Genomic DNA, 11,294 nt, shown 5'->3' on the forward strand with positions numbered 1-11,294 from the left:
ACACACACACACACACACACACACACACACACACACACACACACACAGTCACCACTACAGCTCTGGCCAGAGCAGTCATCTTAGACTCAAGATAAAATGTACTCTATCACTGTCCCCTCCTCTTAGGAAAAACCTCTTTCATAAAATAATTATATCAAGCAGGCAGGGGACGGATTGCTGCAGGCCCTACACTCTCTGATTCTCCATGCACTTTGCTGTATTTGCTGCAGACAGGAAAAGGAATGGCTGTGGGTAAGCTGGCCATTGACAAGGTAGGGTAAACAGCAGTCGTCTAGGGACTGTGGTGATTATACTTTTGGTGGTGGAATACAAATCTGGGGAGGCGACATCAGCGGTTCACTTGCAGGACCTGGAGATGGAACTAGAAAGCGACGCTAAGAGAAATGGCACCAAGCACAGAGGGCTGTGGCTGCCCGAAGGCTGGCTCGCAGATCAAGCCAGCCACGTCCCAGGGCATTCTGGGCCTTTCTGGGCACATGGGTCGCCTGAGGGTGACACAAAGAGCCCCGCTTTCCAGGCGGAGAAAGCCTCCTGCAGAGCGGCTGGCGGTGTCAAACCGCTGGCCTTGCAGTTCGCACTGGATTGCATAACGACCATGCTACCAAAACCCCAACCCCAACCCCGACTCACTGCCACTGAGCCAATTCTGCCCCTAGCGGCCCTGTGCGACAGGGCAGAACTGCCCTGTGGGTTCCCGAGACGGTTAACTCGTTATGGGCATGGAAAGCCTCATCTTTCTCCTGTGGAGCGGCTGCAGTTAACCGCTTCAGGAGAACCCCCACATCCCCAAGGACCCCACTTTAGAAGTACCGGCCAACTGGACCTGATGCTGCTCTTCCTCAGAGAGCACTCAGTTGACTGCGAAGTGTGCTACACTCCAGGCAGACTAAAAATCGAGACAGAAAAAGTAAAACGTAGAAACTTGGGAGAAAAAAATGTAGAACTTATTTTTGTTACTTATGGGAAGGAGAAGAATCCTCAACAAGAAAAATAACATCTGTTGCAAATCACACGCCTACACGGCGACAGGCCTTCCTCGTTTCACTGCGCTGTGCTTTGACAGTGCTGCCGTGTGCTTGCGAATGTGCGGTCTGTGGTATCCTGTGTCAAGTAAGCCGCTCATGACCGCTCTGCCCACCGCAGCCTGAGCTCACTGCCTGTCTCGGGCATCTTTTGGTCATCCTTGCAATATGTCTAACTTTTTCGTAATGCGATTGCACACTCGGCAGACCACAGAACAGTATGGACCTAACTTTCATGTACATTGGGAATCCAAAAGGCTCACGTGACCTGCTGTGTCCTGGTGGTCTAGAACCAACCCCGCAAGGTCTCTGTGGTAGGCTGGTCGTGCACCTGCACAAAGTGGGCAGAACAACTCCCTTTGAGGGCACTGCCTATGTCGCCTGTCACTCCCAGAGGTGACCAGTGGCCTCCTTTAGCCTCATTCAATAGTCCGAAATCTGAGACTCTGGGCCACACTAACATCACAAAGGTACATGTCAGGTCCAGGGAAGCCATGGGTGGAGTTTGGTAGTCCTGCTTAAGTGGAAAACGAACAAGCTGAGGCTGTGTGTTTGCTTGGGACAGGTCATAGCTGCGCCTGAGGGGGGTGGAGCTCTTGTAGGCCATCTGCACTCAAGCCCATCGCCCCCCCCACAGGCCAGGAACCGGTCACCCTGCCGTGGTGGGTCGGTCCCACAGCGTCAAACTCGGGTAAAGATGTCAGAACTGGGGTTGCACTGAGTCAAAGCACTAACCAGAACCAAGTGCCCAGGGACTCAAATGGAACACTAATGGAAATGTTTCAACAAGCTGCAGCAGCACTGAAAGCGCTCCGCGTCTAGGGCAGGAAATGTGGAGACAGCGACTTGGCCACCTGACTGAAAGAAATCCACTGCTGTACCATTCCAAAGAAAGGTGACCCACAGAATGCTCAGATTAGGGGGCAAGCAAGCAAACTACTACCACGTGCAAGCAGAGCGGCGGAAGATCATCCAGGAACTTAGCCTGCAGCAGGACGGGGACCAGGAGGACCCCTCTCCTGTAGCCCTGCGCTATCCACGATGCCGAGCGTGTCGAGCACCCCAGAGCTTCCTGCCCCCTCCTGCTAACAAGGTAACCCTCTTCTGCCCGCTAACACCTGAGCCAACACCCACTGCTCCGAAACCCAGCTGGGCCCTCTCGCCCGTGCCTCCTGGTGGCCACAACCTCCTTCCTCTTGGGCGGGAGGCGTCGGAGGGTAGAACTGCTGGGTCACGGGGCAGGGTTAGTTTAGGGGATATTGACAAAGAGTCTCCAGTCTGACCAGCCACATGTGACAAACTGCCCCTTGCTCCACGTCTTCACGAACCTTTGCCCTGTCTGCCGCCACTTTGATCTCATCCTGGTATCACTGCGGGCTCAATTTGCATTGTTAGTTAGTTGCATTGTCATTAGCATGCTTGTTAGCCTTTTGCACACGTTCTTTTTTGAAGTGCCTACTCGCGGCTTTTGTCATCTTTAAAATGATTTCTCAAGTTAATTTATACAGTGTGCATGCATCAGAATGAATACTGTGCTAGTCACAGGTTCTGGAAAGACAGTCTCCCACCACTCGTAGCTTGCCTTTTAATTTTCTTCTTGGTGTCTTTTTGGTAAAAAGACTGTAATTTTAATGCCATCCAAATGATTAAATTTCTCTTTCACAGTCCCCATGTCTTGCATTTTGTTTAAGGAATCTTTGCCTACTCCAAGGCCACGAAGGTGTTCTGATATCTTCCAGACACTCGGTCGTTTTACCTTTCATAGTCAGACCTGTAATCCATCGGGCATTAATTTTTAAGATTTGAGATGTAATTTACAGTGTGAATTAATTCATCCTTTTTCAAGTACTCAGTTTTTAACATACTCACCAAGCTGTGCAGTGACCAGCACGCTCTCACTCCAGAACATTTTCCCAGCCTCAAAACAAGCCTTGTACGCATGAACGGTCACTTCCCGTCTCCCCATCCACCCCAGCGCTCTCTAGAGCCTAACAGGAGTCCCTTGTACTTTCACTTGGCCCCCTGCTTCCCAGGTGCCGCTCGGCTTCAGCATGGAGCAGTACTTCTCTCCTTTTCTATTGCTAAATAACACCCTCCCGCCCGGACAGGCCACGGCTTGCTGCGTTCATTCACCAGCTTGTGGACATTTGGGTTGTTTCTACTTGAGGGCTATGATGAACAAGGCTGTCATGAACGAGTACATGGCTAAGGTTTTTGTGTGAATGTTTCCAATTCTTTGGGTATATAGTAGGAGCAGAACTGCTAGGTCGTATGGTAACTCTGTTCAACATTTTCAGACGCTGTGTGTGTGCGAGGAGCCCTGGTGATGTAATGGTTCAGGCACTCATACATGACTGGGAGGAAGGACTGGCAGGTGGCCTCTGGAAGACCCCTGTGGGACAGTCCTGTCCGGCTGCAGGGCCACTACAGGAATTGCCTCGGTGGCAGTGGGCACTTCCTGAAGATTACCTTTTCTCTACCGAATGACAGTGCCACTTCTGGCTTAAGTCATGTGTGTGAAACATACGTGTGGGCCTATTTCTGAGCTCCATTCCTTTCTACCGGCCCATCTGTCCTTTGGATCCTACTGCTGAGTGACCACAGAATGAAAACTCGTCTCCCTGCCCGAGGTCTAAGTCCTCCACCTCCATTACTGTGCTTTACTATTATGTCAGCTCTTCTTGGTCTTTTGCATTTCCATCTAGATTTCATAATCAGTCGTATCAATGTGTCCATGCAATCCAATTCAGATTGGGATTGCGCTGTACTGATACATTAATTTTGGACAAACCTACATCTTTTGAATACCGGGTATCTCAAATCTATGAGCATGATTCTTCTCTGCTACTCCAAAAGCTCTTCTTTGGCTTATTTTAAGATTGCATCACCTTCCTGTAAACAAGATGTGCACATGTTCTGTTAGACTTACTTTGAGGTATTTAATATTTCTCGATGCTATTGTGAATGGCTTCATTAATTTTTTTCACTCTCAAATGGTTTGTGGCTGCTCTACAGAAATAAAATTGAATTTTGGCTTTGAATCCAGAGGCCACCTGCAGAGTCTTTTGGAAATTACCCTGCATCATCCCATCCTCTATGGAAAAGGAATCCTTTGTTTCTTCCTTTCTATAGACTTTGCTTCTGTTAAACCTTGTATTTTCCCGACTGTGCTGCCGGGACTGCTAGGCGGCAGATACACTTGTTTGACTGGTGGTCTCGAGAGAAGAGCTCGCTCTACGTGACTGCCTTCGTTTTGAAAAAAGAATTGATTCGTTTCCCTCACAAGCTCGTTCCGTGTTGGTCGGGGTCCCCTCTGCCCTGCGACGCCGTGACGCTGCAGACTCCGGGGTGGCCGTGCCCGCCGTCTCCTCGCCTGTGGCGGGTGATACGCGAGGCCTGGAGCTCTCCCTGGGAAGGCGAGACGGGTCAGGTCTTCAGACCAGGCAGCACCAGTGCTGGGGGAGGCGAGCCCCAAGAACTCTCTAGGAACACACGAGTGCTGTGTGAGAGCCGGCGGTGTCACCATCTCCGCAGAAGTGGGCACACACTAGAAAGAGACAGCTTGCTTTTCTGCACAGCATAGAAAATCTGGAAAGGAGCAAGTTTAACTTCACGAGGCGTGGAAGTCTGGTGTGGATTCCCACAATAAAGCTTTTTTTCTGGATTCTGCACCTGGGGGTGTGAGTGGGGGGGTGTGGCCATCACTCCCCCCCACCCCCAACCTGTCACTATGGAGAATTTCACACACAGATGCTGGCAACAGAATAGTGTCATGAGCCCTGGTGCACCTGCCACTGAGCTCCAACCACTGAAAGCTAAACGCGTGCGCTTCATGCCTTCTCTAACATCCAGAACCCAGCGGTTCTCCACGGGGAGGGCAGGCTGGCAGTCTGCCCTCAGGAGACGCTGGCATGATCTGGGAGGGTGCTGCTGGCCATTAGTCAGCAGAGGCTGGGCACGCTGCCCACACCCACCAGTGCACAGGGCAGTCCCACAGTAAAGGACGACCCTGCCCCGAATGTCGACAAGGGCTAGGAGATCCTCTGCCGTCACTTCCCCTCTCTCATCCATTTTGGGGTGGAAAACTGACAACACACCATTGTCAACTGTACAGCTCTGACAAAGGGATATACCCATACCACGAGACCCTCCCATCATATTACAAAACATACCCACCCCCGAGTCAATCACTCCCCTTCCATTTTTATTTTCCATGGAGTTTATATTATTATTTTTTTAATGCACCATGAATGGGCATTCCATGCTATCAATTCAATTCTTTTTAGGAGTGCTTGAAAACGCCCCTCCACTGTCAGGGGACTTACCTCTCATGAGTGTGCCTGAGCAGGACCCACCTGTGCTCCCACCGTCCCACCGCGGATGGTGCATCCACTACCCAACTCTTATGTCCACTCCCAACAAAACCAACTAAGCTATGCTCTAAACTTTTTCTTTCCTTCTCCCAGATGGCTTTGAATTACGTGAGAATAAAAGTCAAAACCCTAAATAAAGATCACAGAAAGAAAATAACCTTCACGAGCTTAAAGATGCCGCTCGGCATCCTTGAGGCCGGTGCTGGAAGCATGGGGAGATGGGGCCCCGAGCAGGGAGGACGCAGGACGCAGAGCACCCATGTGGTGGCGGCGCTGGGTTGGAGCCTCCGTGGTCCATGTGGGCCAATACGTTCCCTTCCTCCTGTGTGTTCTGCCAGGGATATCTGGGGTCGTTGGACTCACTGATGACCCAGCAGTCCACCAGGAGTCTCTGGACACCGCCTGCTGGGCGAGCAGCAATACAACACAGGTGTGCTGGGCCAGTCCCTTGCCTGCTGCAGTTGCTCAAGAGGACTCTGGGGCCCAAAGATTAAACACCTCACTTTACAGCGCCATCAGGAAAGAACACAGAGCAAGACACTGCCTTCTTCCCAGCTCAGGCACAAGAAGGGTAGCCTGACCTTCGGGCACAGCCCAGGGGCTGAGATTGGGCTGGCTTTCGGCTTTGAGTTCCAGAGCTTTGGCGACAGCTGGCATTACAAGTGGTCCCTGATGTGGGGCAGACTCAGTGTCAGGCGGTGAGACTACCAGGCCTCCAGCCACACGACTGCCTCCGTTCCAAAGCCCAGACCCTCAAGGTAAGCGCAGGCCCAGCTAACCTGAACTGCATGTGGGCATCCTTCAAGGGCCATGCTGCCCTGCGGCTTCTGCCGGACCCTGCCCCAGGGCCGGGCTCTCCTAGCGTGCCGGCCTAGGGCCCAAGAAAGGAAAGCTCAAGTTTTTGCATATGGTTTCCTAATTCCAAGTAGAAAAAGTAGATATTTTTTTGAAAACACTGACTTTGAGCCTGAGTTGATTATTTTAACATTCTTTGATGGAAGAGAAAACTACATAGGCTACTGGATTCATGTGACAAAATGAAAACACGATGGTTGTTGGCCACTGAATCAACTTTGGGGGCTTCAGCAAGTCTAGGGACAGAAACAGCGTCGTGGAGAACATGGAGAACGCTACAGCTTCTCCCAGACACGCAGAGAGCAACCACTCCACAGTGCCTCTGCTGACACGCCCCGGCGAGATGCACAGAACGGGAGCCAGCAAGCACGCCCCAGCAAAGCGGGAGGCGGCATGTTGGGGCGACCCGGTGCTGTTTCCAGGGAGAATCGGTTCCACACTGACGACATGCACAGGGCAAGGTACTCAGAACACCATCGGACCAGGACTCCTCCCCAGACAACACGCTGGGCTCTGGCCACAGCTGGTCAGCCAGTTAACCAGCAGCAGCACTGACTTGACGCACCGTGCAGGTTCCGCGTCAGAGGAACACCAGGGAGGTGGGGAGAGAAGTCAACTCCTGCCCCTGCTCCTGGGCAGCTTCAAATGTGTGAGAGCCAACGCCGACTAACCAGGGGTCAGACGTTGTGCACCCTACTCTGGGAGGTGGTGTCATGGTCACCCCTTTTATGCACAGGAAACCACAGCCGTGGGGGCTTCAGCAGCTGGACTGAGGGCGGACGGCTGTACACAGCAGAGCCCAGACTTGGTCTCATGCCCTGAACGACCATGCCAGACTGCCTTTCATAACCCAGGAGGGCTGTCGACCACAAAGCGGGTGGCCCCACTGAGAGGTACACGAAGCACCTGCACTGAGCAGGTCCCAGAGATCCCCAGACGTCACAGAGTTCTTATTTCCAGCACGGACTCTCCATGGGAGAGCCGTGGGTGCCGTGGCGCACACTAACGTGACATTTATACTGAGGCACGATTTGGTCAGCACAGGTGAGGGGCCGGTGTGAGTCCAGATCACAGAGCTGGGGAGGAAGCAGAGCCTCTACCAAGTCAGGGTAATTTGGTGGAAGAGCAAGATTTATAGAAATGTCTAGAATCATATCCTTATCTCACTTAAAAATACAATTTGAGTGATTTCAAATATGAATAGTAACCGACAGTGGTTTACTAACTGCTGACAGAGGTCTCGAGAGAATTTAATGAATACAGGAGAATGAGTCTTGATCAGCAAATGAATAATTTGCACTGAAATCAGAGTATTTTTAAAGACTTATGGGCCGACTGTTATTGCTTGTCCTCTTTTAGAGTAGCTTAAACTGCACTCTGACTCGGAGCTGGCTGAAAGGATGTGTGGCTTCGTGATCATGCATCTCAACCCCGCAGCGCTCAGGGGCACACACTCTGAGGCACAGCAGCCAAGGGAAGCATCCTGGGGGAGGTGAGCAGAACTTACCAGCACCAAAAAGTTAAACCCCTTTTTGTTGGCTACTCTTGCGATGTGAGCAGCCCAGCAGGTAACCACTAAGCCACCAGGGAGGTTGTTGGCTACTCTTAAGGGATCTTTGCCTCAGTCACTCAAACTCAAAAAGCAAGCCCCTGTCATCAAGTTGATTCCAACTCATTGTGCCCGACTATAGTTTCTGAGACTGTAAATCGTTATGGGAGCAGACAGCTCCATCTTTTTCCCACAGAGTGGCTGATGGGCTTGAACCGCCAACTTTGTAGGTAGCAGTCCACTGCCTAGCCCACTGGGACCCCAGAGCTCCTCCCCAGCTCCGCTTCAAACTTCAAGTCTCCAAGAAGCCTTCTGTGTCTGACTGCAGACTGAAGTCACTATTCCCTTATCTCCTCAGACAGCATTTCCCCAGAGCTTCGTCTTACATCGTGCAGGCCACTCCATTTCCGTGAAACCATCTTCCAGTCTGTTTGTTATCTGTCTGCTCTTATTAGAACGTGAGCACCAGGAAGGGCAGCTTTCCGCCCTACTCATGGTGGCACATTCCCTGCCTGGCGGTGAGTAAATGCCCAACAAAAACGTCTTAAATAAATAGATGATCAAAAAAGGAAAATGAGCTGATTCCGGGAACCCAAGAGGCAAGCAAATTTTGGGAATAATGAGGGCAACAAATGTATAGATGTGTTTTATACAATTGATCTATGTATTGTGATGAATTGTATGAGCCCCAATAAATTGATTAAAAATAAATAAATAAATAAATAAATAAACAGAATAAATAAATAAATAAATAGATGGCCGAGGTAGGCAAGAGGCAGCCAAGTCATTATATTGTCTCCAAATGGTATATTAGCCTTTGGATTTCTCCAGAGTAGATTCACATGAACAGGATATAGGTGTGATCCACAGTAAAACTGTCAGGCAAAGGTCTTATACCAACTTACTTGTTCGGCTCCCACCATGCTAATTGGCTTGCACTTGAAGAGGTGGGTGATGAATTTGGGAATGAAGGAGCTGTGGATAACAAAGAAACAATGGATTAGGCTCTTCTCTCTCCTGTAAAAACCTGAATAAGCGTGTCTTTGTTTTTAAGGCCTTCCCTCTCTGAGTAAAGACAGGGACTGTTGCTGTGTACACACATCCATTGCCTTCTTTCTCCTCCCAAGTAGGCGGCCAGTTGTGCTCGTGGATATGTGGCTTACGGTGTTGGGAAAAGGTGAGTTCTACTGGCCTCAGCGAGGCACAGCACGCTCTGAGCTGGAGCTGTCACCTAAGTGGCACAATGGAACTGCAGGGCAGGGTTTCACTGCGTGGCTGCGGGGAGGCTCTCTCGTCACCGTTAAGAATCGTGTTGGGAAGCAACATCGAAAAGTCATTTCAGAGACTTCATACGAGAGGGAGGACAGGGCAGACACGCTGTTCAAATCTTCTACAGCCAAGACACGACAGCCCACATGCAACAGATATAAATGATAATCCTGGATCCCTGAGCAATGGAGGAAAGTGAAGTAGATTCAATACCAGCTAGAAGAAGTGGAACAAAAGTGGTACGAGAAGAGACACGTGAGTTGTCAGCTGCCTCGATGGAGCATGGGCATCTCCAAGTTTTGCAAGTAGCATTCGCTTTGCTCAAGACAGAGGGCTGACCAAACACACACGTCAGTGGCTGGTGACAGCAAGCATGCACACCTGGACAAGCCCCTTCTGTAGCCCACGTCCTAGATGAGGGCGACTGCCTGCTCCTGTACCGTTTGATCACTGGTAGACAGCAGCCAAATCCAGCCACACCCACCTCACTGCGCTACAGAGAGAGGCGCACCACACAGTCACACCCTCCATCACACCCACAAGGACTAGTGATAAGTTCCCAAGAACACACCACAGTGCAATCACCGTTGAAATACAAATACACCACAATGCCTTGGAGACAACAGACGGTTTCCGCTCACCTGGAGAAATAGGAAAGCGTAACCAGACTAGAGAGCCAGACTACCTTTCTGAGGAAGAAACAGCACTGGAACAGCCCAAAAAGAGATTTTTAAAAAGTGCTATTTTGGTTCTTCCCACAAATTGAGAGAAAGATCAAAAAAGCTACAGATGAAATCAGGGAAAACTAAAAACCAAAACAAACTTTAGAAGAGTTCAGGAAAACGCTGTAAGAACATGCCAACAAAATAAATGAAAAATTAGGAACCATACAAAAGCAGCAAATAGAAATCCATAAGTAATACTAAGTTAATTAATCCAGAATCAATTCACCTAATCCACAACTGATTAAATAATCATGGATCAATTCATCCATAATGATTACTAATAATTAACCCTAAGATTTCAGAAGCAGATAAAACATTGACAGAGCAAAGAAGTTAAAGGGAATCAAGGGAAGGCCAAATCAGTGTGCTTGAAGACAACTCTCGCAAAACTAATGTGTTATAGAAGCAATCAGAAAAAAGAATGGCCCCGCGTTCATTTACGGGAACTACACAGGAAGTAAACCTCCACTGAACCCCCTGTCCACAATTGAGGGACGGGAGGACAGTGGTCACTACACATAGGGCCTGGGAGAGACGAGTACAGAAGATCAAAGGCATAAATCTGACCTGAGCAGTTAAAACCGTGTCAGTTGGTCCCTCTCTGATGCATGCTGGCCCTGGTCTGGGTGTCCACATTTTCTGAATTGGTGCTTTGTCTGTTCGTAGTAGGGTGTCTCTCAGAGGTGTCATGTCATTGGAGGTCACCCTCTTGAAGTTGTGCTCTGTGTTTTTCTGAGTTTCAGTGTATGAACCTCAGGACTGATGAACCTATAGGGACAGCAAGTAGAAGAAGGGTTTCTGGTGTCGGGATGGGGGACTCGGGACTCAGTGAGGGTGGGGGTGGTAACAAGGGAGACGATGAGACGATGTTAAGGAATCCCAGAAGAAAAAGAATGTTTGGAAACTGTGGTAGCAATTGTACAATTCTGCTTGATGTGACTGCACTGTGGAATGATATCTGTATGAACATTAATACACTGTATTAATTAATAATACAATTTTTAAAAGAAAGAATGAAAAATCCAGAGAAAGCATGGCTGGGGAGAAGCTGCCCTGACCAAAGAATTGATCCTTTTAGCCATCCTACTTAAGCCCATCGTTGTTGAACGTGGTCTGTGAGTTCTGTGTGGGCCCTGAAATCAATGATCACACTTAGCTGAGAAGTCGGGTGCCTTGGGAGGGAACGGTTGGTGCCAGAATTGGTAAAGAAAGGTTGGAGAATAGAGACCTGTCTGACCGTAACCTCACAGGAACCACTCAGCCTTGGGTTAATGAGCTTGGCTTTCCATTCCTCTGGTCCAGTCAGAGGAGGCAGCCTGCTCGTGTGCCCTTCAGACACTAGACTCCATTAGAAGTTGTCAGCACCCCTTTCCTCTCTCAGGCTGTGTCGCCCATCTTCTTGTATCTCCCTACACCCTTTTCTGCACCCCGTGATCCAATGATTCCACTTCCCTACACCCTTTTCTGTACACCGTAATCC

The 11,294-nt window shown here is 49.8% G+C and overlaps 1 protein-coding gene across 1 annotated transcript in view; it reads right to left on the reverse strand.

Annotated features, from left to right (window-relative positions):
• VPS53 (VPS53 subunit of GARP complex) overlaps positions 1-11,294 on the reverse strand; it is a 139,494-nt gene that overhangs the window by 4,098 nt on the left and 124,102 nt on the right. The window contains exon 19 of the mRNA XM_013005825.3: positions 8,726-8,795. Within this exon, the coding sequence (XP_012861279.3) occupies positions 8,726-8,795 (70 nt within the window). The remainder of the gene's footprint in view (positions 1-8,725; positions 8,796-11,294) is intronic.

The sequence above is a fragment of the Echinops telfairi genome, unplaced genomic scaffold, assembly GCF_000313985.2.
Source record: "Echinops telfairi isolate 266 unplaced genomic scaffold, ASM31398v2 ScPeMD7_7458;HRSCAF=8496, whole genome shotgun sequence".
Taxonomy (NCBI): domain Eukaryota; kingdom Metazoa; phylum Chordata; class Mammalia; order Afrosoricida; family Tenrecidae; genus Echinops; species Echinops telfairi.